Consider the following 26,996-nt stretch of genomic DNA (forward strand, 5'->3'; position numbering starts at 1 on the left):
ACGAAGGGGAATCATAGCGCTGACCATGTATTTAGATAAATCTTCTTCGAATACCTTTTGACTGGCTTGTATTTCACCCGCCAGTTTCGTTTGATCCATGAGTTGACTGATGCCCTTTAGACCAGTTCGTGGTTTCTACTTCGCTAAGGTATTCGCTGAATGTGGATTCATGTTTTCTCTTTAAATGGGACCGAAAGTTTGACGTGGAGGTGAAATGCCCCTTTGTTTCACAATATTTTGGACGACAGCTTATGCATTGGGCCACTACAGATTTTGAATTCGATTTTTCATAGATAACGTCGTAATACTTTCCTTTTAGAATATGTGGTAACGTTAAGCTATCTGTCGTTTTAACGGAAGCAGAACCATGGGGGAACGTACTTTGGTCTTCCATATTACGTGGGGAGACTTAATCGATTCGAATACAATCCTATACCATTTTCTACAATGTTAACGTGGTAACTGACTCTTATTTCATATCTGTTATCGTGCAATTAGACCATGATATTTTTTACAAGAACGTAAGCTTCAATCACATTTTAATTTTTCTATGACCTTAAGCATTTACATTTTTTATTCGACGTTAAAGTTGAAGAATAGACCATATTTATTTATTACCGAGAAATAAAAGATGAATACGACAAAAACTCTTTTAACTAAAAAACGGATTGCAATAATAAAAACTTAGAATCATTTCTTATCTATGTTTCTTTAAATAATTAATCTCAACTATAACGTCACATACGTTTGTACCCAAGAGAAACGTCGCATACACTAACAAGATAGCTTTTTAAACGTCGTTAAATAATGTCTGTCTAAGATACATTTTTTTGTGGTGAATTCATTATTTGTAAGTTTTATTTAGTTAATAATTGTGCCCATCTCTGCCTTTAGACAGGCGACGTTGGAACCTTACGGCTATCTATTTGTAGACCTTAAGGCTAACACCCTAGATAACCACCGTCTAAGAACAGGTATACTTCCAGGTCAACAAGCAGCAGTATTCATACCAAAATGACAGCCATCCTGGAAGCGAATTTTTTCCGGATTAAGGGCCAATGGATAATCAAGGAGCTGACGATGTACTTGAAGGAGACCGACGCGTACGAGGTCTGGATCTTCCAATCCCCATGCAAGTTCTCAGAGTTATCCGCCAAGGATAAAAGACAGTGCAGGTCGCTCTCACGGAACACTTGCGATCTAGCATTCGAGGAAGTAGATTACCCATATGAGACGACGCAGGAGGCCGCCGACTACATCCGAGCTAGAGCATCGTCATACGTCACGAAAGGAGCGGAGAAGGCCGAAACCCTATCAAAGTTCTTGGGGTGCGAAGTTATCAACGCCGAAGACTACGGTTGCCCGAGATTATCAAGTATCGATTGCGATACCCCCAGGGCTTGTACATTCCATAGGGACAGCAACAACTGTACCTTGGTGAAGGCGTCCAAGCTATCAAAATGGCTCCATCAAAACGAGTCAACGATAATTTAAATTTTTTTAAATATATTGCAAATTGTAACTGATGCCAAAGAAATGCCGCAATTAAATTTGCCAATAAAGAAGCGATTAAATCTATTGTCGAGTGTTGTATAAATATCCTACGGGGCAATGTCCCTTTTTCAGAGGAAGAGAAGGAGCGGTTGAAGAAACATCGACACGTTATAAGAAAAGTTACGTCTAACATCCTCCCTTCAAAGAAAAGGAAACTATTAATTCAAAACGGAGGTTTCATCCCTTTACTTCTCGGACCGTTACTATCTATCATTAGTTCAGTAGCAGGTGCGGCTATAAGTCGAGCTATAAAGTAAAAATGGCGCGAAAAATGTTATTAATTTCCGAAGAAACGTATAATAGGTTAAATTCAAATAGCGGTTTAAAAGTCGACACTTCAATGGAGTTGGATAAAGAGGATAAGTTGAAATCTATCATAAACGATGCTAAATTAAACGATACCGATAAATTATTAAGATATAACCACGTACTATCGAGGGAAATTAGTAAAACGGCGAAGAGGACGAAAGTAAAACCAGCGAAAAACCGGAATTGGAGTTCTGAAATCGTCTCTTCGGTTCCTTCCTATAGCGCAGCTGATTGTTTGAACTTGTACAAATGGATTGACCGTATATCAAAAATAAGATGGACACACGCTGGAGAGTTAATATATGAGAACCGTAAAATTATCGGTTCAAATATAATTGATTTATTAGCTTATACCGCGAAGAGTTCTAAAAAACAGTCGTCCGTCATCGGTGCCTCACAGTTTTACCAACTTTTGTATACGGCTAATGTACCAAGAACATTAATTAAAATTAGAAAAACAGACCTACCCCCGCCTGAAAAAAGTGAAGCGAAGAAAGAAAAAGTGGAGAAAGAAGAAGCGGAGAAGGAGGATTATTATTTCCCCACTCAGACTGGTGAAGGTTTCGGGAATTGGATAAACTTGTAACACTTGTTTTTAATAAAATACGTTTCATTTACATTCCACGTTTCATTCATTTTAAGTATTCCGATATGGAAGGTTGTGATAATCAGGTGGGTACTTTTGTGGTGTTAGCCAACCTGGTAGACACATTTTTTAAATCTCCTAAAATTTTAACTGTGGTTTTAGTAATTGCCATATTCCTAATTATAGAGGTTAGCGATTTTCTCTTCAGGCATTATCATAGTGTAACCAACTGCACCCTTAATGGATAGACTAAAAGAGATTTATTCTAACGTTTCTGACCCGGGTTCATATGGAAGTGTTCTCGGATTATACCGAGCGGCTAAAGAGGTTGGGTTAAAGGTTACGGTAAAAGACGTGGAGTCATTTTTAAAAACCCAAGATACGTATACATTACACAGGAATGCTAGAAAAAACTTTAAGAGAAATAGGACAATAGTTTATGGGATCGATGAGCAGTGGCAGATTGATTTAGCTGATTTAAAGAACCTAATTCGTCACAATAAAGTGTTCAGATACCTCCTGTGCTGCATTGACGTTTTCAGTAAATACGCCTTTGTGGTGGCTACCAAGGACAAGAAGGGACCAACCATCCTTAGGTTAGGGATGTTCAGAGAGAGTTGAAAAGAAGGGGGATTGGGTTCTTTGCCCCGGGTTCCGAACAGAAAGCTACGATAGTTGAAAGGTTCAACAGAACTCTAAAAAGTCGCATGTATCGGTATTTCACGGAAAACAATACCTATAAGTACATTGACGCTCTAAAAGACATGGTTCAAGCTTATAATAACAATTATCATCGATCCATAAAGTGTAAACCTGTTGAAGTCACACCCGAAACATCGAGACGGGTATGGGAAAAACTTTACGGCGATATAGACTTCTCCCCACCATTAAAGTATCCTTTCGATATTGGTGACGTAGTCTGGATAAGTAAACATAAGAATATTTTCGAGAAAGGTTACTTGCCCACGTGGTCGGAAGAAATTTTCAAAGTGGTGGAGAGATTACCTCGTAGTCCACCGGTGTATAGGATCCAGGATTTGAATAAGGAACCAATTACTGGTATTTTTTACAAGGAACAATTACAGAAAGTGGGTAAAGACCTAAATTCTAGTGTGTTTAAAATAGAAAAGATCTTGCGGAAACGCCGCAGACCCGACGGGACGCTAGAGAAGCTAGTACGTTGGAAAGGATACTCTCCATCTTTTGACAGTTGGGTTCAGGAAATAGATATAGTATGAGCTTTTACATCACTTTACCTTCGGACTCGTCGATGAGGTATTTCCCCGACAATACGAGAAGTAAATTCAGGACGTACCTCCCCGAACCCGTAAAATTACAGGGGTTTTACGAAGTAGGCTTAGCGGAAATTAGCTACCCGCACACTTGGGATAATTTGAGTAAGACATGCTCGCTTATACTCGTGAGTAATGGTAGAGTAGTATATTCTACAATTATAGAGTTACCCGCTGGATATTATGGTAATATCCAGGATCTTATCGAGCAACTTAACTACGTCGAGGATGACGTGGTGGGCGTTATTACGCGTGAACCTTCAATTCCCGCCCAGCTCAAGTATTCTTTTAGTTACATAAAACGCATACGACGAGTACAAATTTCTCTCAAAGAGGATTATTTGTTAACTATACCGGGGGAGTTAGCTGTTATTCTCGGATTTTCGAAAGATTCCACGGAATCAACGACTTTTTCCCAGTCTACCATAGCCACGTACCCCTTTGACCTCGACGCGGGACTTCATTCACTCTTTGTTTATAGCGACGTGGTCGAGTCTAGACCCGTGGGAGATGTGCACATACCTCTACTAAGAATCGTTAGCGTGCAGGGTAATGACGGAGAAACGGTAGACAAAGATTTCCCTAGACCGCACTACCTCCCCCTCGCCTGCAATACTTTCCAGTCAATTGAAATTAACATAATGAGTGAGCTTGGTACCCCCATAGATTTCGTGAGAGGAAGAGTTCACGTTACTCTACACTTTAGACCCCGTAGAATGTGGTCACCATTATAAATTAGAAGGTAAAACAGGTCCTCGTGTCATTTACACTTGAAGTTTTAGATGAAGAACGTCGTCAAATCGAATATGTCCTTTAACCAATCGGACTACGATCAACACTTTCTAAACCAGATCGGACACGGTGGAAAATTTGATTATTATAAACACTTTCATTCTCAAATTGGTAATTCTTTAGCGGTATACAGGGGACTTCCGGTGCAACACGGATTCGGATTGAAAACTTCATTTCATCGGCCTTCCGCCGGGCAATACCTCTACTCAAAAGGGGTGCCAGTTACCTCGGTAAAAGGTTTGTGAACACAGGTGCGAAGGTCGTGACGGACGTAGCTAGCGGGATTCCCTTAAAAGCATCTGTAAAATCTCATGGAAAAGCCGCGGCTAAAGACGTCGCCCTTAGTGCGGCAGAAGAAATCCGAAAAATGACGGGGAATGGTAATAAAAGGAGACGTAGGTCTAGTTCACTCGTCAGTTCAGTCTCGGAAAGAAAGAGGAAAGCAACATCCTTTTATCATCCAGATATTTTTACCTAAAAAAATATTATGACACATGTCCATCCCGGTTCGCAAGGGTCAATCAGTAGCGAAGTCGAACTTTTCGACGTACCTCTTACCAATACCAGTATTCTGAGTGGAGAATGGGTCGAATACAGCCCCATCTCTAACATTAACGAAAATTTGACAATCACGTTTACCGTAGCTGGTAGTTCCGACGCGTATTTGGACTTGTCCAAGACTTTACTACATATTCAAGTTAGGATTGTCAACCCGGCCGATGGGACCACAATTCCGGCCGCTGCTGATAAAGTTGGACCGGTAAATAATTTCCTGCATAGTCTTTTCAGCGAAGTACACCTTTTGGCTCAAGAGAGATCGGTCACACCATCGCCGCAAAACTACCCTTACAAGGCCATGTTTCAAACGGCGGTGACATTCGGAGGACCCGCCAAAACTAGTTTTCTTACTAGTTCCATGTTTTACAAAGACACGGCCGGAAAATTGGACGTTTTGGACGATAACGAAGGGTTTAAAACACGAGCGGCCTTTGCAAGAAAAGGAACATTAGATATGGTAGGAACTGTACACTTGGATATTTGTCAACAACCTCGATGCTTCCCAAATTTAACGGATCTAAAATTCAAGTTTGTTAAAAGTCCAAACGAATTTTGCGTGCATGCAGACGGTGCAGTTAAATGGAAAGTGGTCTACGAGTTAGCATCCCTGTACGTTCGTAAAGTAAAATTACCATCGGAAGTGTTAATCGCCAACGCTAAATGTTTGGAACTGGCAACCATGAAATACCCGATTATTCGCACGGAATGTAACTCATTCTCAATTAACAGTGGTACGAAAATATGTGTTAGAGATAATTTATTCATGGGTCAACTACCCAAAAAAGTTCTTTTCGCTCTTGAAGATCAAAATGCATATTTGGGTGATTACGGAAAGTCACCCTTCAATTTTCAACCTTATGATTTAAATCATATCGCCTTGTACCTTGACGGAGCTAGCGTTCCTCATAAACCTCTTACCCCAAACTTTTCTGGTGGTCAATATATGAGATCTTATACTAATCTTTTTACTCAAACCTCTCAATGGTTATTGGACGAGGGAAACTACATTTCACGGGAGGAATTCCCCAATGGGAATTGCATATTTGATTTAAGTGCCGACCTCAGTAGTTCAACTTCTCAATTTCAATTGATAAGGAATGGTAACTTGCGATTGGAATTAACATTCGCCAAGGACTTGCCCAAGACTATCACAGTTTTATATTACTCTGAGTTTCAGAATTTGGTTGAGATTGATAAGAATAGAACAGTTATTTACGATTACAATTAAAAAAACTATGAACACTACGCAATTAACTAAAATTATGCAAAGGGATAAATTCACCAAAGATCTGTTTCGAAGTGTTTTTGCAGCCGACCTGCTACCCAAGAAAGTAAAGTTTTTCCCTTTACTGTATATTGTAAATACTGGCTCTTCAGAAACTGAAGGTGAGCATTGGACTGTTATTTACTTTTCTAGTAACAAAAATACCGAGTTCTTCGATAGTTTCGGAAACCCACCGGACATGTTTCAATTCAACGATTTTGTTGAAAGAAACAGCGTTACCGTAACTTTTAATTCTAAACAACTTCAAGGAAATTCCAGTCGGACATGTGGCGAATTTTGCGTATATTTTTCTCTGTATAGATGCAGAGGTATTAAAATGTATAATATTTGCTTAAAATTTGTAAAAGATAAGAATTTGAACGATAAAATGATATCGGAATTTATGTATAAGAGATTTTTAATAAAGTTTTTTTGATTGAATTTATATGTTTTTTTTTTAAAATCGCGCGCGAACTTATACCTCACACGCGCACGCGGGAAATTTAAACACGCGCACGCGGTCGGTCCCACGCGTTGGGGGCTTCATCCCCTTAACCTGAAAAAATGTTTGCCTAAGTTGTATGAAATAAGAGGGATGAAATTTGTATTTAAAATTTTTTTATTTTGAATGAGAAACCGTAGTGTCACGGAGTAAAACTCATTCGAGAAAAAAACAACTTAAAACTATACAATTATACATTGAAAATATATATACATTAAATTAAACTTATAAACTATACATTAAACTATGAAATTTTTAACGGAAAAGGGTTGGGCGTGGACCGTTCTTCGGCCACTTCGCCCCCAAGAGGGTATGGGAGGAGATAGGGTTACAGAAAGTTATACATTTGAAATTTTATTCCTTAATTTTAAAATGCCCATGCGCGTATGTAGACACCCCATCTGCGGAGGTTTTCCATCGTCTTCCCGAAAACACTGTTAAAAGATAAAATTTTTATTAGTTCACGTGTCAAATAATAGCTTAGCGTAGCGTAGATGCGTACCTATTGTTGGCCAACTTGAAAAAATCTTTCTCAAAGTCGTTCACCGCCTGCTTCCTTTTCTCCGTGTTGAACTCGATAAATGGTTTTAACCGTGCACCCTGCTCGAATGTGAGTATTCGATGGATTTTCCCTAATTTCATTTCCTTTGCGAGGTAAAACTTGAGGTTCCGGTAGTGAAGAACATGGGAGCTAACTTTGGAAGGCTATCCCGTACGTTAATTTTCAGTTTGTTAAACTGTTCAATCGAATACGGTGAAAGCTCATTCGCGTTAATAACTCTACGTTCGGGTGCTAAGGGTAAACAGTTATGTTCTTTGTGCAAACTTTCCGGGTACTCAAGAATGATCCACCTCCAGGATAAAACCCTGGGAATCATCGTCTGGGTGATTGAAGATAATTTCACGAGTGAAATATTGACAGGGTTGAATCCATCGAAATCCTCTCATCGGCATATGGTTACACATTACGGTGCCGTAAAGGTTATTACAGTCTAGATAGGTATTGTAGGAGCTACGCTCTGCTGGGTGGGATGTTTCGGGAAGATCCTTATTATTTGCTATGGCTAGTCTATGCGTAATTAATGAAACACCCCCTCTTATACCCTTCTCAATAAAGAGATGTATATCAGGATCTTGGAGTAGTTCCAATTTCACTTGGGTCATGTGAAGTGCATTTTGCCAAGCGAAACCGGGACCTGTATATGCCTGCGCGTAATCTAACTTGTAATATTCTAGACACATAGCCCTGAAACGTTTGTTTGAACTATCATATGGGTTTTTCCGTTGACGCCATGTTTCGAAATTCACGTCAAGTTTCAATCTAGTTTGTTTATTTACAAGTTTCCTAGCATAAACAAACATTGCGGCGTCGTCCATTTAATCTCTGTCTGAACTATCATATGGGTTTTCCCATTGACGTCACGATGAGAGCCACGCCATGTTTCGAAAACCGTGCCATGTTTCGAAATTCACGCCAAGTTTCAATCTAGTTTGTTTATTTACACGTTTCCTAGCATAAACAAACATTGCAACCCCAACTATCATCCCATGTCGACACTGAGCATTAGAGTTTCATACAAGCGCTTATCATGATTTCTACTTATTGACATAGGCCGTTTATTTACCATACGAGTTTCTCCATTCCAGTTCACCGACCTCGTTATTTACATTTCTTATCCTTGAAAATGCGAAATAGGTCTATCAATAAAGGGAAATTGGTTTAAGTTGAAATAATTTCTAAAGTTCATATTTAGAAGTATTAAATTCGGATATTCATATTTAGAAGTATTAAATTCGGATATTCATATTTAGAAGTATTAAATTCGGATATTCATATTTAGAAGTATTAAATTCGGATATTAAGTTGAAATAACTCCTAAAATTTGGAATATGTCTATATATTTAGTTAAATAGTATTTGAAATAGGCTTACATTTAGGTAAATAAAAAAAGTATTAAATTTGAATAATAATTATTTAAATTCATTTCAATGTATTAAATCTGAATATTTATTATTTAAATTCATTTCAATGTATTACAAGAATTTTTTAGAGTTGCATACACTTAGAGAAACCATTTGCTTACAGAATTGAAAACTTAGGAAAGTGGAATTATTAAAAATATTAACTATCAGCTCGATATTTAAATTTGACACGGCATTAAAATAATGTTCATGTACACGTTCACTCCATTCCGTCATTATACAGTCATGCTGTAATTGTGAAGGATGGTCGATAATGCAGCCGTTGCACGAATTCTTTATTCCCTCAGTTAGTTGCTGTATTACTATCCCCTTAATCGCACTCTCCACACGTTTCGCTTCGGTAATGAATGTCGTCACCTGAATGTGTTTTTCCAATAACTTCTCCCATAGGAATGGTCCTATGGCAAATCCATTCCTAGTTGGGTATTGGATTCCGTAGTTCGCTCCTTGTCCCTGGATCACTTGGCAAATATTTAACATCTTCCTATCCTGATAAGTTACAAGTTGAATTCGCTTGTCCATCGATCCCTCGAAAAAGCACGTGGTGGGTTGAGCGTCGTCCTTCTCGAAAAATCCGTTTATGGAGTCCTTCATTCCGTAAAGTTGCATATATTCCTCCTCGCTTAATACGATCCCAGTTGAACCATCGGTCATTCCTAGTCTAATCCTACAATCCGGCGTTACACTGACTGATTTAGTTGAAGAAATCTCAAACACGTTGGAGTTATCCCTAAATATTCACATTAAATAGAAATATGGTAATCACATAAATAGGATGCGAGCCAAGAATATGGTACTAAGATTTTATGGGGGAAATTATACTTACATTTTTCGGATCTGGATCGGTACTTCAGGGGAGGATGTAAAATGTCTTATCTTTAAACCGTCCTCGTCTTTTATACTTTAATGTCACGTGACTTTCTGACCATGTATTCATGGCGCTCTTTTTAGACCAATCATGTTCATATAGTGTACATGGCGTTTAAACCGCGTGTATGACAAGGGTTATTTACCACGTTGTCGAATATGACGCTTAAGCCTAACATTGACGCCATGATTGATTCACTGACGCCAGACACGTCATTGACGTCATCGCAGGATTGTGAGAAAAATGTTTGATTCACTGGCGCCATAAGAAGAAAAAATGCGGTGGGCGTCCATTGACGCCATATTTACTGGTGCCAGATCATGTGCCAGATTTGGGACATGACGCCATGACCCCAATTCGGTACTTCTCTACTACTGTTAGAGACTATTCAGTGCCGCTGGTCGCACATGATGATATTTCAACTACAGTTTTCATCAATTCTCCGTGGTCGCACTATTAGCGGGTTAAGCACTAATTTGTTCTGGACATGTCTCGAAAGGGTGCTTGTTGTAACTTTTTAAAGCAGTGTTGCCAATGTGTGGGTAATCTCTCACATCGTGGGAAATTCAGGTTTGGTGTTAGGCTCTGTGGGGAAAAGGTAATATTTTTCCCAAATCGATCAAATGTCGGAATTTTCCTGTTAAAGGGTTAATAGTGCAGACTGTGCAGTTAAAATTAGTGTATTTTCCAAAATTTTGTCTGGTTTAATAATTTCAAGCGACATTTTGAAATAAACTCGGTGATTTTAAGTTTGGCACTGAAAAATAAAGAAAGCATATTTTGAGAATTTTTAAGTTTTATAGCATTTTGGAGCATTTGTACATATTGTCAAGTACATATTGAAAGTTTTGGTCATGGGTAAACAGACCGCTCATTCAGTTTTCTATTGTTTTAAAGCTTATTTTGACACGTTATCTCTCAAAAGTAATTAATGTAATGATAAAATGTTTTGGGGGAATGGAATTGTGCCCGAAAACCCGAGATATGTAAATTTTTGAAATTGACTACCTGTAAAATAAGTTATTCCAACGGAAAACGCTAATGGAAGGTTGTTTTTTCTTAAGCATGCCTTTAAGTTTCAATTAAAAGGAAAAATTAATATATGAACCTTAAGTCAAGTGATAACCTCAGTCATATCGATACTTTTTTAAGTCTTGATTCTAATCAAGACATTTTTGATTAATATCTGCAACTTCAGTCTTAATTCTTTATTAATTTATTTTAATGTTGAAACCGGGGTTGATTTTAGCCATTAATTCATCGCGTATTCCCTCATACCATAGAATCGGCATTATTATTTAATTTCCGATTCCCTCATACCATAGAATCGGCATTATTAATTAATTCCCGATGGGGGTTGACCAGAAATGTACCAGATGTTCCCACGCAGATCATTCTTAAAGACTGTTTTAATGCCATTGTTCCAACAACATTTAAATACTTTCATGTTCAACATGAATGACTTTAAAGTACGTCTTATTCTGGCAGTTGGTGAAATAGGCAATTTATGGTAAACGCGACTATAAATAAACCAACTACCTATAATTTGGGAAAGGTAGCAATGTTTTGGTGGAAAAACATCCAATTGGCAATTTAGTAATATCGTTCTAAATGGGGCAATTTGATAATAATTTGAAAGCAATAACAGGCGCAAGTTTAGTGCAACATCCCTACATTGGTACTGTTAGAGATTTTCTTTTTTGTGTATTTTTGAAAAAGCTGGCATAAGCTACTTTAAGGTCCGCCCTCGTATTGACTTCTAGTTGGTTTCTGACTTTGGTATTGAAAAATTGTAGGGTAGAATATTAGGTACCGTGTTAGGGCAGGCAATGGAACTGTTTAGCTTTAGCATTAAGCATTGGAAATAACTATTTATTTATACTTATGAAATGATTCGTGAAATTACGTGTTGTCAGCTATTTAGGTCTTGAGTACAGTAATGTAATTACTATAAAAATTATGGTCAATAATTTTATTCAAGAAAAGAGTTCTTTAATGAATGATTATAACATTATCTGGAATTTTGAAGTTAAATTTTGTTTAATAATTTCTCGTGAATCATTAAAGAATTAAATTACATTACGAATATTTAGTTTTTTGAGTATTTTAAAAGCTTTAAACACGTATGATGATGTTCTGTTAATGCACTAAAGATTTAATTTATGTACACTTTTGGTTTGGTATAGCTGCATTTATTTACAGCCTTTAATTTGGCCTTAAATTCCCATGGTTGATTTGTTATTATAAATTGTATTATTAAATTTTTTTTTTTGTATTATTTTTTGTTTTCCATGTTTAAGCTAATAGTTGCGTTTTATTCGTAGCTTCCGAAGGAAAATTTAATTTTTGTCTCCAGAATGGTTTTTAAAATAATTAGTGATTTGTTCTCGTAAAATTTTCAATTCAGTGGTAAATGTAAGTTTCACTATGCAATCATTGAATAGATTAACGAAATTTTCAAAGACAATCATGTGTGAAGGATGGTCTTAAAAGTCCAACATTAATGTTGAATGCCTATAATAATTTTGATAATCTCTCAAGTGAAAGATTCCATTTTTAAAAAGTGTTTATATACATTTAATCCTAGGACTTTCAAATTGGGAATTTATAATAGCCTAGTTGCCAGAAAAACAGTAATTTTTTGTCTCCTATAAAGGGGGGGAAGGGTGTCTTTGTTAAATCACCGGTATGGTCCCATTTCTCCCAATTCTGTGTTTCCCAAAATACATTTTTATCCCAAACTTTCCGATTCCCAGTTCTCCCAATCTTATATTTCCCAATAGGAATTTTTATCCCAAACTATTAAATTCTCATTTCTCCCAATCGAATGGTTTCGTCTAATATTTTATGCTGCAAAGGGTTGCTTTCAAAACGACTTTGATTATTTTTAATGCGAATAGGTTAGGTTAGTTTAGTTTAGTTTAGTTTAGTTTAGGTTAGGTTTGGTTTGGTTAGGTTAGGTTAGGTTAAATAATTTTCCTACCAATTAATGTGAAGTGTTATTCCAAATGTATTATATTTTTCTGCTAGATCCACGAGAAAGTTCGTGTTTTATAAATCTTTTAACTATGGTACGCCTTTTCCAAAATATTAATGTTTAACTTCATTGACTTCTCAAATAATATGCCTTTTCCAAAACATTACTGTTATGTTAGGTTAGGTTAGGTTTGGTTAGGTTAGGTTAGGTTAGGTTAGGTTAAATAATTTTCCTACCAATTAATGTGAAGTGTTATTCTAAATGTATTATATTTTTCTGCTAGATCCACGAGAAAGTTCGTGTTTTATAAATCATTTAACTATGGTACGCCTTTTCCAAAATATTGATGTTTAGCTTCATTGACTTCTCAAATAATATGCCTTTTCCAAAACATTACTGTTGTGTTATGTTAGGTTAGGTTTGGTTAATAATATTTTATAAATCATTTAGCTATGGTACGCCTTTTCTAAAATATTGATGTTTAGCTTCATTGACTTCTCAAATAATATGCCTTTTCCAAAACATTACTGTTATGATAGGTTAGGTTTGGTTTGGTTAAGTTAGGTTAGTAATATTTTATAAATCATTTAACAATGTTACGCCTTTTCCAAAATATTGACGTTTAGCTTCATTGACTTCTCAAATAATAAGCCTTTTCCAAAACATTACTGTTATGTTATGTAAGGTTAGGTTTGGTTTGGTTAGGAGGACGTCTCTTCCTCTTTGGAGCGGTTATACACTTCAAGTAAGTGTATCCCTTAAGAAATGAAAAAATAAATAAGTAAAACCATCAAATTCTACTCTATTTGAGTCTTTTTGGGTGTGCAATATTGGGTTAATTGGAATAGGAGAACTGGGATTTGGGTTGAATGATGTTTTGGTAAATGGGAATTGGGTGTTTTAAATTGGGTGAAATGGGGAGTAACCTGTTCGACCACCAAACAGAAAATACAAGATTCAGGAGGAAAGAATAAAAAAACTAAAATGGGAACTGGATGCGGGGAGAAAAACTCCATTTGAATATCTAGAAATCATAAAATGGAAATTCAAACTAAACTGAATATGTAAAACATATCATTGTTAATAAAACAAAAAAAATCTCTTGAATTTATTAACATTTGTTTTATGCTGAATTGGGAGAAAAGAAATTGGGGGAAAAGACAAAGTGTTGGGTCAAATGGGATTGGGAGATATGGGAATTGGGAGAAACGGTTTGGGTTAAATGGGAGTAAATCAAATCACCTTTAACATTTTTAAAGATGCTTTTTAAAAGCGTACTGATATGTTGATGTAAAATATGGGTTTTTTCAGATGCCCTTTAATTGTTAGTGATAATTCTAATTCATTTCACAAACATTTTTCGTATTCATTATTATTGCATGATAGCGTTAGTGGTTAATGAGTGAGTGTCATTAATTGACAACTTTAATTACCGATTTCATCGTGTTTGTTTTGTATGTCAAACCTTCATTGCGATGGTTTTAATTACGAAGTTTCAATGCAAATTGAATTGCGATGGTTTAATTTATGAAGTTTCAATGCAAATTTTATTGCGATGGTTTTAATTACGAAGTTTCAATGCACATTGATTTACGATGGTTTTAATACGAAATTTTAATGCACTGGTGAATTGATAGTCCACGGTGATGAAAGATTAACGAGTGAAGTAATTGAGGTTTGATCGGGTGGTGAAGGAGGGGTATTTGGGGTATTTCACCACCCTCGGCCACGGGGTAGTCAGTTCCTGTAGGGTAGGCATTCTGACAAGTCCCTTATTCCCTCAAAACTTTGTCGCCCAGAAGCTAGGCGAACAGAAGTGAGCTAAACTTCCAACAGTACATATACAGCCGTTATTAGGCAACCTTTGTTTGAAGAAGTAATTTTGCGAATCCTTTTACGAGCTTATATTTTGTTTGTGGACAGCTTGCCAAGTCGTATAGGAGTTATATAGCGAAGTTGAAGAATGTGTTATTTACAATTTATATAGTTTAAGCCAATACAAAGGTTATTTCTTTGTATACCTTTGTTGTTCTTAATCCAAAGTCACTTTCACTCTTTGAACAAGCCAATCCAAAGTGTCTGTTATTTCAGTAGAAAAATTTAATATGGATATTTCTTGATAATCTGTCGTAAGTCTTGTTGTGCTTTTTTGTTTCAGCTCGGGAAGTTTTATAGGGTATCGCATTTTTTAACTGTACAGTTTTAGTATTTTATTTTACTCGTGTTTCCGATGATGAAATATATTTCTTTCTGTTGGCATGTGTTGATACGATATGCATGTATTTGTAGGAAATTCCTGATTAAATTGCATGTTTTAAAGTTGAAAATATCCAATATTTGTAGGATTTAAGTCGAAAGAGTGTTTCAAGGTTATATCAGTTGTGTAATTGAGAGGGGAGTCTGTAGTAAAACATTATAATTTACAGGCTATTATATGTTAATTAAATATAAAATTTTAAAAATTAGTCACGCAGCTCTTAGCTTAAACTTAAGGAACACTGCTGTTTTATAATCATAATTTTGTGCATGGTTAGCAAAGGGACAATAAAATGGTTATTAAATTTAAAATATTTTACAAAATGTATTTGCAAATTTTACCCCTGTTGAATTTTAAGAAACGCCGCCTGTCACGCAGACAGGTTACCCTAGCTGTTTAGAAACACTAAGAGAATATGCAAAACTTAATGGAATATTTTGGTTTTAAAAAATGGTTTAGTAGTTGTCTTATTTATGGGCGCAATGCCTATATTTTTTGGCAACCACAAAAGTGAAAAATTCTTTCACACTTCAAAAATAAATACACAAATAAGAGCCAACACCATCAATTTGAAATAGTTTTAAGTAATATTGACTTAGTCTGTTTGATATTTACCTCAGAATTTTCTTAAACACAATTTAGAGTCAGTGCTACCCAAAAAAGGCACAGAGACAACCCAATAATGCCAACTTTAATAAATTTTTGTTTAAATTGACTTACGTTTTGTTTGATAACTCTAATAATTTCAGAATCTTACATTTAGCATAAACCAAAATAAAATTAATTTAAAATAATCGACTTATGTCTTTAAAAGAACACTTCAGAGAACTAGAGCTACGTTCGTATCTACAAAATTATAAAAATATGGTAGACATCTGATGAACAGCAATGGTTTATCATGTTTATTATACAGTCCTTTAAATTAAAAAATAAGCCATGCAAAGTGCCGTTAAATAAAATATTAAGAGACACCGACCTATCATTATTATATTGACGCCATTTATGAACGTACGATTCATCGTTTGGATAATTACTGTTTCCACTATAAAGTAGAACTTAGAACAGCTTATTAAAATACTCAAGGTCCCAAAGATTAATTGTTGTCATAAATTATTAATCCACCAGTAAGATTGTTAAATTATTTATTTTAATAATGATGGGAAAGGCGGGTTATTATTTCAGCAGAATAATCTACAGGCTACAGTGGGGCCTCAGGACTGGCTATAAATTGTTGTTTTGGCCGAGGCTTAGTATAATCTAGCGAAATCGTTGAATTTATAAATCATCCGCTAAATCCTCATTTAAATAATTTTGTATTAAATTATAATAAAGTTTTACTTACGAAAAATATTGAAAACAGACCTAAGTAGAGAACCTTATTTTCACGAAGCTTAAAAATGGCATTTAAAGCGTCTAAAATCTTATATTCGATTTTTTTAAGGATTTTTGTTTTTCGAAAGAAAGTTTTCGCTTGTAATTAAAAGCAATCTTTTGGGTGTTAAAATTAATGTTCGAACTTCGTCTTGATATATTTCCCAGCTTTAATAATTTCTGCACAATTTAGTGTAGATTAGAAAGTTCCTTTTCATATTCAAAACACACGTGCGCAATTACTATTATAAGATAAAAGAGAAGATTTGAAGTGACGAAACGTGCAGTCATTTTGAAGAACAGAGGAGGTTTGTGTAGCTTCGAAAAATTCCATTTCGACTCATGACGTATTTAATTTTCCTCTTTCAAGCAAATTAGTAGAAGATTATCTCGGTTATGAAAACGGCTACAGTTCCTGACAATAGCATGAGAAGAAAGTAGAAAGGAACGCCGACGCTTCTCTAGTCCAAGTCAGCCACGCTTTTCAGCGGTTTTTGCCACTTGATCTGTTCAGTTAAGTAATTCTTCTGAAATTCCAGATATTTGAAAACTTGCGTTTCGAAAAAGGGTGCCATGCTGCAATAAAAATTCTGTCAGACCCATTTATCAGTTTACCATAAAATTTTTTTACGACCTCAGTTGGATGGACTCGTGCAGTTGAGGACTGCTTCTCACCCAAGAGGTGTTGAACTTGGTGTGTACGTAGTCGAAGGCAACTTCTTGTTCCGAGAAGTAAATCCTTCCTATGGTGTATGTAGTATTCCAACCAATAATACAAGTATTCGACCGTTATTATCATTGCTTTCTTTCCAGAAATAATTGGAATGTAACGATCATAGACAGTGTACACGAATTCGTTGTAAAGTTTCTTCTTATCGAGTGGGAGGGCTTTGAGCCATTCGTTAACAACAGGGTCCTGGGCTTCCTGTAAATGCGCAAGAATGATGTCAGAAAAATTGAGGAACTTAACACTCGGAAGGATATTTACCAAAACTTGGAGGTGTTCGTATGTTTTCATGGTCATTAGTGATGGAACTCCCGATTTGATCAAGTCCGAGAGACTATCGATGCTATCATAGCTTTCTGTCGTGAACTCCGTCCGCAAATAACAACCCAAGAAGAACAGAATGAAAGTCACTGCGATCAGCCACGACGCAGCGAGCAAACGACAAGTAATGTGGGGCAAAATGGAGGGAATCGCTATATGGAACAAAATTATCCCGTACGCATCATGTGTGATTAAAGCGGCAGCCTTCCCTCTCGTTGTGGGGACATAATATTTGGAAATTTACTCCGTCAAACTAAACTGGTTCGCGCAAGGGTGGATTGCTCTTGAATGCTAGCAAGCTCTTAATCTCTTACGTTCGGCGCACAAGAGCGACGCGTTCTCCCAGACATTTTCCAGGGTTTTTAGGGCCAGTTTCTTGACAACCTTCTTGAAGGGCACCGATTTGTATTTGTTGGTTACCATGGAGTGAACGACGAGCAAAAGTGACAGAAGGACCAAAGTGAACACAATTATAATCACCACCTAATTGAACCGAGAATGTAATTCAATTAACTGGGTGGTGAGTGGAATGTAATTGAGCGAAATTTACTGGAGTGTCCATATTCAAGAACGACAAGGAAGTGGACGTGACTCTCTTCGGGGCCGCAGAAAGGACAATCGGGTTGGTTGTTCTATAGGGAGAAGACGGAGTGAAATATTTCAGTCGGTTATCGAAAAATGAGCGTGGCATGTCTACCGTGAAGATATGAAATTTCTAAAACCATCGTAAGGACTAAATATTCATAATTTGTAATTTGGTAATTAATGAAAGTGTTTTAATCACTTACTTTGAAAATATTATGTGTAGGTTCAGTATAAAGATCAGAAGTGGAAACAGGATACCACTTGACCCTTAAAAATTAATCGACAACATGAATTACAATATGACCTTAATATAACTTTATAAATGTTCATATAGATGACTGATATTCGTTTCTGAGAGATTTGTTAAGATTACAGTTTGAGTTCTTTGCTTTTTTAAAGTATTCCTCGTAGCGCGTATATTTTGGTCTAAATCACTACTCAACGGTCTCAACCGCCGAATCGATCAAATAAGAGCATTCCACTTTTCGCAGAAACGTTTTGTCAAACGAGCGATCAAGGAGTCGCGCCTCAAGGCGATTCATTTTTGCTCCCTCAAATCAATAGTCGTCAAATAAAGTTTCAAATATGAAATTTACTTCATGTTCAGGGATCGTTCTAAATAATCCGCCATGATTGTGTTCTGAGTTTCTTTGCCTTTAGATTCCCACATTAACTGACATGAAATGAAAATGAAAATGTCATCAAGAAAAGGATTTCTATTTCTGAGACACTAATTTAGTATCGCTTGAACAACGCCTCAACGAGTGTTTATAAACTCACAAAAGGTGTTGCGTATTCAATTGCAGTCTCATTGGCGAACCTATAATAAATGACGCGTTTTTAATAATCAAGGATAAATAACATTTAAGATTTAAAAATTCTAATTATATACCTGTATTTAAAATATCGATTATTTCCCAGAAATTTCATTTCATTTAGTTCCATTTTGGGGTCCGCAGGTTTATTCGAGCATCTACAATCCGGAACCTTCAAAGACTAAAGTGTTGTTGATGGATTTTCTATTGTTAATTATTAAATACATTGTTATTAGTACTTATAGAGAAAAATTTAACAGAATAATTTGAATATTTTGTACTTGCAGTTGAATTGTATTTTAAAATCTGGATAGTTTTCGCAATTAGCACAGCACACGGACATTATTTAATGCTTCTGGATCCAACCGAGCTTTATGTTTTTTACCTTTCAGCGTAATGACGAAATTGAAAGAAATCTTGAAGCCTGACTCAACTTAGAACTTAAAAGGAGTTATATAAATCCTTTTGCGTGACGTCTTAAACCCATAAAAGGTGGTCAATATTACTGGTAATTTAACAAAGCCAAGATTAGAAGAGTTGGTCTTCGAAAAGTTAAGCGTGGAAGGGAACAGGTTTTGTACGGGAATATTTACCCTTTCTAAGACTGAATTCTGCTATAAACCGCCTCGCGTTTCTTACCAACCATTTAAAGACCATTTCCTTAGATCGGTTTTTCAACAAACTTTTATTAACTCCAGACTATTATTCTCGTAATGCATTTCGTGAAAAAGTAATAAGTTTTGGCTTCAACAAATATGTGGTTTTAAAGGGAGAGTGAAACGGAAAATATTTATTTAATAATAATAACAAAAATATTTTATTCTTTTCGTGTTAAATTAATAAAAAATGCCTTAGTGGACAAAGACTAGAAAAAGTAAATGATAAGAGGACAAAATGGAATGGAATGATCGAAGTGACAGATATTAAATTTTTTCAGTTTAAAGACATGATTATAAAACATCAATTATTTGAAAGAAATACTTATCTTCGTTTTTTTCACCAAAATTACATTTGCATTGTTTTCGAAAGACAGATTATTCATTCTATATATAATTTTTGGTATTAACAGTTTTCGAATGAAAAGTATTAGAGTAAATATCCTAGTATGGATAAGGGTTATTTTTAAAGGTTCCTATTTTCGAACTATAAGAGAAAACGTTGTCTAAAACGACTTAATGGAACCGAAGGATGAAATTTTATCTTTCATCATGATTGACATTTTAAACGTCGCTTTAGGGTGCTTTGGTTTTGCGCCTGCATTTATACGACCACGATTTGATTGGGTCCCATTTTTTGAGTCGACGATTTAAAATTTTTTATAAATCAATCATTAAAATTTGGATAAAAGATATTAACAAAAAACCTTTGGTATATTATTGAGTGCGTGAGAACTGTTTTAAAAGTTGTGATTGAATTAGTTTGGTATGACTTCGACTTGCTATTTATGAGCAAACTTATAACACGAAACACGTAAATGGACACCGACAAATGGTGGGCTGGGTATTTATTTCACTATTGGGCTTAGTTACCAGTATTAAAACGTATTGTAGTTCAAATTTAAAAGCTGCAATCCTTTTAAATATCACTAAAGGGGAACTGTTCCTATCATGGACTACACTGGAAATCTAGCTGTAAATAAAAACGATGTGGCATGTATCTGTTATATAGTGAAGCTTTGACACGAACCATTTTGAATAGAATGGAAAATTTCATGAGACAAATTTTTGGGCAAATGTAATTTTGGTGAAAAAAACGAAGCTAAGTATTTCTTTCAAATAATTGATGTTTTATAATCATGTCTTTAAACTGAAAAAATTTAATATCTGTGACTTTGGTCATTCCATTTTGTTCTCTTATCATATACTTTTTCTAGTCTTTGTCCACGAAGACATTTTTTATTAATATCTGTTCCTTCAGTCTTCATTTTAATTAAGATTGTTAAGAAACTGTTGCATTTTAAAATCTGCACTAAGCACAAACATAAAAATAGGGGAGCTTAAGCATAAGAGACCTAATATTGCTAGTTAGTGACTAATGCTTTCAGGTACCAGTTAATCAGTTATCACCAATGAGATTAATTTATCACTGAAAACATCAAATTTCCATACTAAAATTATTTTGGCCTTTCTTTGAGTATTAAAATATTTTAAAAACGTAGCTGTTACCTAATAAAAATGATTGCAAGAACCGGAATAAAAAATATTGGTTGGTTTGTTGACAGGGTTTAGTGATCGTGTGATTTAATCTATGAATTATTTTACCACTAATTTAAACAAACAAAATAATCTACGCAGTGGTTACCGTTGAGCGGTTGCACCAGATATAATCTCTGTAGCGTTTATCGTTGGCGAACTAGCCATTGTTTATTGTTTTCTTAGCTAACGTTAGAATTAGCACTAAATAATTAATAATTCAATTGTTACCTAGTACAAATGATTGGAAGGACCTGAATTAAAAATATTGGCTGATTCTTGACAGGGTTTAGAGATAGTGTGATTGAATCTATCATTTATTTACAAGCAATTTAAACAAAAAAATTATCTTCATAGCGGTTATCGCTGGCTCAGGGCTGATGGCACCAGTCGAGAAACCATTTAGAAAAATGAAAACAATACCTGCATTGCTAAACCTTACTACTACAATTAAATGCAATTCTTAAGCTTACGATTATCATCCCCTCATTTAGAAAAATGAAAACAATACCTACATCTAAGATGTTGGTAGCCCCCCGGTTGTTCCAGGAATAGCAAGTTTTTCGGGTCAACAGTTCATTACAGATGTCATTGACTTAGGTCAGATTTTGACTATTAGGTAAAATACAGTATATGATGTGCGACTAATGGGTCAATGGCAGAGCTACCTTTTTTTCTTTACACCCAATAAAGAATAAAGTAAGAAAGAGGGTTATGGTACTGCCTCAATTTTAATGGGACGTTTCATACTCCCTTTATAATGTTCAGCTAGCTAATTGGACCAAGTCATCTTGCGACTTATTGCCACTTATCTAACGCCTTTACAATGCATAGAGGGGTGGTGGCTAGCCCCTATGCCACAGCTAACCGACAGCGCCCTATACACCTGTCTCTCACCTCACTCGTTGTCAATAGGGATTTCGCGGTTTCTCTCCTCTTTGTGTTCAATACCGCTCCCCTTTTCCAACATTCAAAGAAATCTTGGGGAGTTTTAAACACCGAAAGAAGTGTATAATAGCTTTTGCCCCCGGGAAATTACAATTCTAGCTTAACTAAATTTTTTGAACTAAGCATTACGCGTAATAATTTTTATTGGGTAGGGTATCGAGGTTCTATGACTAACATTTACTGTACAGGTAATTATTTAAGCACATCTATGCGTTACGGGTAATTATTTAAGCACATCTATGCGTTACGGGTAATCGTTTTACCATTTTCGAGGGGCTACTCTCTCACGTTTTCTGTTGGATTCGCAGTATTACAATTACAACAGAAGTTAATTTATTGAAGTAAAGACTATGGTAATCATTTTAGAACAATTAAAGATAGCACATCATGTGCCTCTTCACTAAAAATATTATGTACGTCTTTTAAGGGTTAAGCATATGTTACGGGTAATCATTTTGGCGCCGTTAAAGGTATTGCATCAAGGGGCTACTCACTCACGTTTTCCGATTGTGACGCACTAAAATAAGTACATTAATTTAATTTGATATTACAGGTAACCATTTCAGTGCAGTTAAAGGTAGTGCATCGAGGGTTTATTCACACAAATATTATGTATGCCTGTTAAGTACGGTAGGGTGTGGCTACTGTTATGTGCCCAGCCCTTGGGCCATCTTGTTTAGTTCTCATTTTGTTTCCAGCTGTCGAGACTTTATTAGTAAAAAACAAATTATACAAAATACAATGATTTTAAGTTACACAGGAAATTAGGACGAAGATTAAAATCTAAATATTTAGGAATATTTTTAAATTGTACCGAGAATAATTATAAAAAAGATGTAGCAAGGAAATAGTTTTTCAATTACTTTCCGTTACATTTGGGATTTCTGACAGTGGAATTTTGTCGTATATCCCCCATGTAACGGAAAGTAATATTTATACTTTCCCCCGAGCCTGCCACTCTTGGCACGCAGTGTTGCCAAAATTGTTGGCAGGTTCCTCTCATTAGAAGCAAGGATCCATGGCTCAAATGAATATATCTTAGAAAAGACTCTATTGTTTCCCATTAGGAATTCTCTTGTCCCTCCAAAAGATAGTGAAGCAATATATGAGTATTCCTCTTTCATTGTCAGCGTGCCACCCAACACAATCTTAACCGTTTCTGTATAGGTTTATTACTACAGCGTTAAATTGAACGTTTGTATGCTTCTCTACAAGGTCCTTCAATTCTAGCAAGGATGATGGCCAGTTTTTTAGTGATAAATGGCTCACCCTTCCATAGCTATATTTGGCAAATTTTGTTTCGGTGCATATATAAAACGCCCTCCTTGGCAGTTTAAAATTGTCGTAAAATCCCGAAAACTCATTTTTAGGTCCTCAAATTTAAAGCGCGGCACAAAGTTTGGAATGTACTCCACGCACGCACCTTCCCCTAGGTGGTTAATTCCAGGCTTAAATAGTCCAGAAATTCTTGCGCTTCTACATGCTGGCTGGCGGTCCGGGGACTCCGGTAGCTGGAGAGGGTGCAGGCGGTCCGGTGGGAGGCGAAATGGGTGCTGGAGGTACGGTAGCTGGAGAGGTTGCTGTCAATCCGGTAGCAGGAGAGGGTGCTGTCGGTCCGGTAGCTGGACAGCGTGCTGTCGGTCCGGTAGCTGAAGAGGGTGCTGTCGGTCCGGTAGCTGGAGAGGGTGCTGTCAATCCGGTAGCTGGAGAGGGTGCTGTCGGTCCGGTAGCTGGAGTGGGTGCTGTCGGTCCGGTAGCTGGAGTGGGTGCTGTCGGTCCGGTAGCTGGAGAGGGTGCTGTCGGTCCGGTAGCTGGAGAGGGTGCTGTCGGTCCGGTAGCTGGAGAGGGTGCTGTCGGTCCGGTAGCTGGAGAGGGTGCTGTCGGTCCGGTAGCTGGAGAGGGTGCTGTCGGTCCGGTAGCTGGAGAGGGTGCTGTCGGTCCGGTGGCTGGAGAAGAGGGTGCTGTCGGACTGGTGGCTAGAGAGGGTGCTGTCGGTCCGGTGGCTAGAGAGGATGTTATCGGTCCGGTGGCTAGAGAGGATGTTATCGGTCCGGTGGCAGGTGAAATGGCTGCAGGTGGTCCGGTAGCTGGCGAAATGGCTGTAGATGATCCGGTTGCATGCGGAGTGGGTGCTGTCGGTACGGTGGCAGGCGGAATGACTGCAGGCGGTACAGTGGCATGCGGAGTGGGTGCTTGCTTGCGTCTTCTTTTCGCCTCGTGCCGTTTCTCGCTGCCGCATCTCTTTTTTGGCTTGTTCAGCGCTTGCTGGTAGAGTGCTTCACCTGTTAATTTATTTTTTGGGAACTCCATTAGTAACGTCATTAAAGAATATTAGTGAGCATGTTATGATTCTTCAAGTAATTATTACTTATAATAGTGGGTCCAATTGCATTTGCATCACTCGTTACGTGAAATTCTCCTTCACAGGGCCGACCTTCGGGCAAGCTAACTATAAACTTGGTCACGCCAATATGATTAAAATTTCCACTATTGGTCCAATGGCTCCAAAGATCAGGCTATACTTTTATCCACGTCCCAACACTGCTAACGTTAATATTTCCCGAAACCTCCGCAGGAAGCAGGAAATCTCCGATGAAGATACGAACAAACCTCAAATCAAAAATTAAAAAAAAATATATTTAGTTTTTTTTGGCTGATGAACAATAAAATTCCTTATAATTTAAAGTTTAGACTTTATTTAAATTACAAACAAGTAAAATACTCACATTATTCAAGAAACGATTTTCAGTTCTTAACTATTTATCACAGTAGTATGAAAATAAATATATTATTCTATTCACTTTTGGCAGTATTTAAATTGGCTGGGAGAGTCAAAGTAAAGAGAATGAAGTGTGCAACAGAAAATTCTGGTATTTATAGGTTGTTCATTCAAAGTATTCCAATCCTCGACCAATGAGAGGGCTACTATTTGCGGTAAAAGGAACTTTCATACATATAAGACCAATAAGAGGGTAGCTTTTTTGGGTAAAGCGTAGAAAACCCACGTTTATCCTTATTTTTATGAGAGAATGGACACTTGTCAAAATCCCTTTCACTTCTTGGAAAATCTCGATTAAAATCTCACTTGAAAAATCTCAAAATATAAAAACCTCACTTTAAGGTCTAGAAATTCTGACCTCTGTACCTTAAAAGCCTTCCAAAATCGTTTTCAAACTCTCAAAATCGTGTTAAAATCCAATAATCTCAAGATCTTGGACACTATAACGCTAAATATCCGACCTTTCAGATTCCCGTGTCAATAAAACCAGGCTCGCTCGTCCTTTGTCTCTCCATAGTGAAAGGATTTGCTTTGCCATTCTGACCACTATTTTCTTGCGTCCTTTCATGTCATTGATTGCTTGACTAGATATTGAGATATTCACAGTTCTTTAAACTTGACGATTTCGGGTAGCGTTGTTACTCGAGTACTTTTGCTGTTGTCTACGAGGTAGATTTTACTTTCTTCAATCTAACGTAAGTTTTTAATCGAAATTTATAAACTAGTGTCGTTTCGCCACTTTCATAATTAGTTAATCAATAATCATAGTGATAGCCGTACATAATTGTATCATTAAAGTATAGCAAAACCTCAATTTCCCATTCGTTCGGAAATTTTAATGTAATAATAATTATAGTCATAGAAATTTGATAGCTCTGTTAAATTGTAGGTAGTCGTTAGAAAACAATAACCATAGGTGGTTTTGCTAAAAATCACAGAGAAGTTACTAATGACCAGCTATTCGCTGCGATGCAAGCGATAAACTATGATTTTGAGAAAGTAAAAGAGTTTTCTGGTAGTTTCAGACCAGTGTGGAAGGAACCCAGCAAACACAATTGGTCCAATAGATGTCCGAAACAGGTCCAAATCCCCTTTGAAAACCCGATAAAAATGGTTGCTCCAAGTATGTTTCTGGAATCTCCAGAAATCCTGTTAAATTTTGCATGGAATATTGGATGTCCTTGGGAAACCCAAAAACTCTGAAAAAATTCCATAACCTTGGGGCATCCCTTGGATATGCAATATTTTTGGACTGTAGCGCCTCGGGTATTTTGCGTGAAATTTTGAAACTAAAATTGTAGGGGGGGATCGAGTGAATTAAGTAATCAAATTATAAAAAATAACGAGAATATATTTACTATTGAAAATATATTTAAAGCTCTAATTTTACCACAATGAATTCTACTAATATTTTTTAAAATTGAATTGTGATGTCGAATTTAAAAAATATATATATAAATAATATGCACTAGGTGGCAACTAAAAAACCAAGATGTCTTCAGGCGGGAGGGGGTGAGGGCGCTGACTCTGACTGGACAAGCCTACGGGGTTTTTTTCTAGGAAACTTGTTGCAAACTTGCAATGCGGCAGCGTGTTGTTGAAGAGCTCGCGGAATCGCCAGTTTTTCTAAGCTCATTAGCTAAGCGGCGGTGATATTAAGTCGTTTTCGTGTCGTGAATCGGTTTAATTTGTGCCACGCTAGTCGCGACATTATAAAGAGAATTAGTTTAAAATTTATATAGGTTATATTTCGCTTCATTTCTGAAACGTAATAAAAATAAAAGATTCACGCTAGTGTTCGTACGGGGACCCCGACCCCGACCCCGAAAACCGGGGATCCCCGACTTTTTCCCCCGACCCCGACCCCGGTACCTAACATGTAAAATGTAGTCGGGGTTTTTTTCGGGGTTAGATTTTGGTTAGGTTAGTTTTAGCAAATTATTTTTTGTCCTGCGACCAAAACAATTATCTCATTCGTCTCAAATAAGTGCTCCGCTTCTCCTTTATGAAATAAGGGCAAGGGGGGTAACTAACAACAAACAAAATACAGTAAAAACAGTCACCAAAATTCCAAAGTTCCTCCCTCTCGTGGATCGGCGAATTTGTATATTAATAAAGCTTCTTTCCAAACAACCAGAAATTTAACGATTTTTTTTATCATTTTTCCAAAATTTTTCAGCATGCGTTGTCTAACCCCGACCCCGACCCCGACTTGTTTTTTTCGGGGATAACCTTCCCCCGACCCCGACCCCGATTAAATTTTTACCCCGTACGAACACTAATTCACGCGTTACCGGCAGCTTTATCAAATCCGGC

The 26,996-nt window shown here is 36.7% G+C and overlaps 3 protein-coding genes across 3 annotated transcripts; 1 reads left to right on the forward strand and 2 right to left on the reverse strand.

Moving 5' to 3' along the window:
- The first annotated feature begins 5,020 nt into the window (after positions 1-5,020).
- LOC149714374 (uncharacterized protein F54H12.2-like) lies at positions 5,021-6,319 on the forward strand. Its single transcript, XM_089844820.1, has one exon. The coding sequence runs from the start codon at positions 5,021-5,023 to the stop codon at positions 6,317-6,319; it is 1,299 nt and encodes a 432-aa protein (XP_089700946.1).
- A 10,504-nt stretch (positions 6,320-16,823) lies between these two features.
- Positions 16,824-17,570, reverse strand: LOC149714375 (uncharacterized). The gene is made up of 3 exons (XM_089844821.1): positions 17,302-17,570; positions 16,948-17,238; positions 16,824-16,889 (listed from the first exon to the last, which is right to left on the reverse strand). Exons 1-3 carry the CDS (start codon positions 17,335-17,337, stop codon positions 16,824-16,826), a joined length of 393 nt encoding a protein of 130 aa, XP_089700947.1. The 5' UTR covers positions 17,338-17,570.
- A 53-nt stretch (positions 17,571-17,623) lies between these two features.
- Positions 17,624-18,079, reverse strand: LOC149714376 (uncharacterized). The gene is made up of 2 exons (XM_089843930.1): positions 17,912-18,079; positions 17,624-17,844 (listed from the first exon to the last, which is right to left on the reverse strand). The coding sequence occupies exons 1-2, from the start codon at positions 18,050-18,052 to the stop codon at positions 17,653-17,655; spliced, it is 333 nt and encodes a 110-aa protein (XP_089700056.1). The 5' UTR covers positions 18,053-18,079; the 3' UTR covers positions 17,624-17,652.
- Between the last annotated feature and the right edge of the window lie 8,917 nt (positions 18,080-26,996).

The sequence above is a fragment of the Phalangium opilio genome, unplaced genomic scaffold (genome assembly GCF_054372755.1).
Source record: "Phalangium opilio isolate 3A_F unplaced genomic scaffold, DU_Popi_V2 ptg000009l_1, whole genome shotgun sequence".
In the NCBI taxonomy this organism is placed as follows: Eukaryota; Metazoa; Arthropoda; class Arachnida; order Opiliones; family Phalangiidae; genus Phalangium; species Phalangium opilio.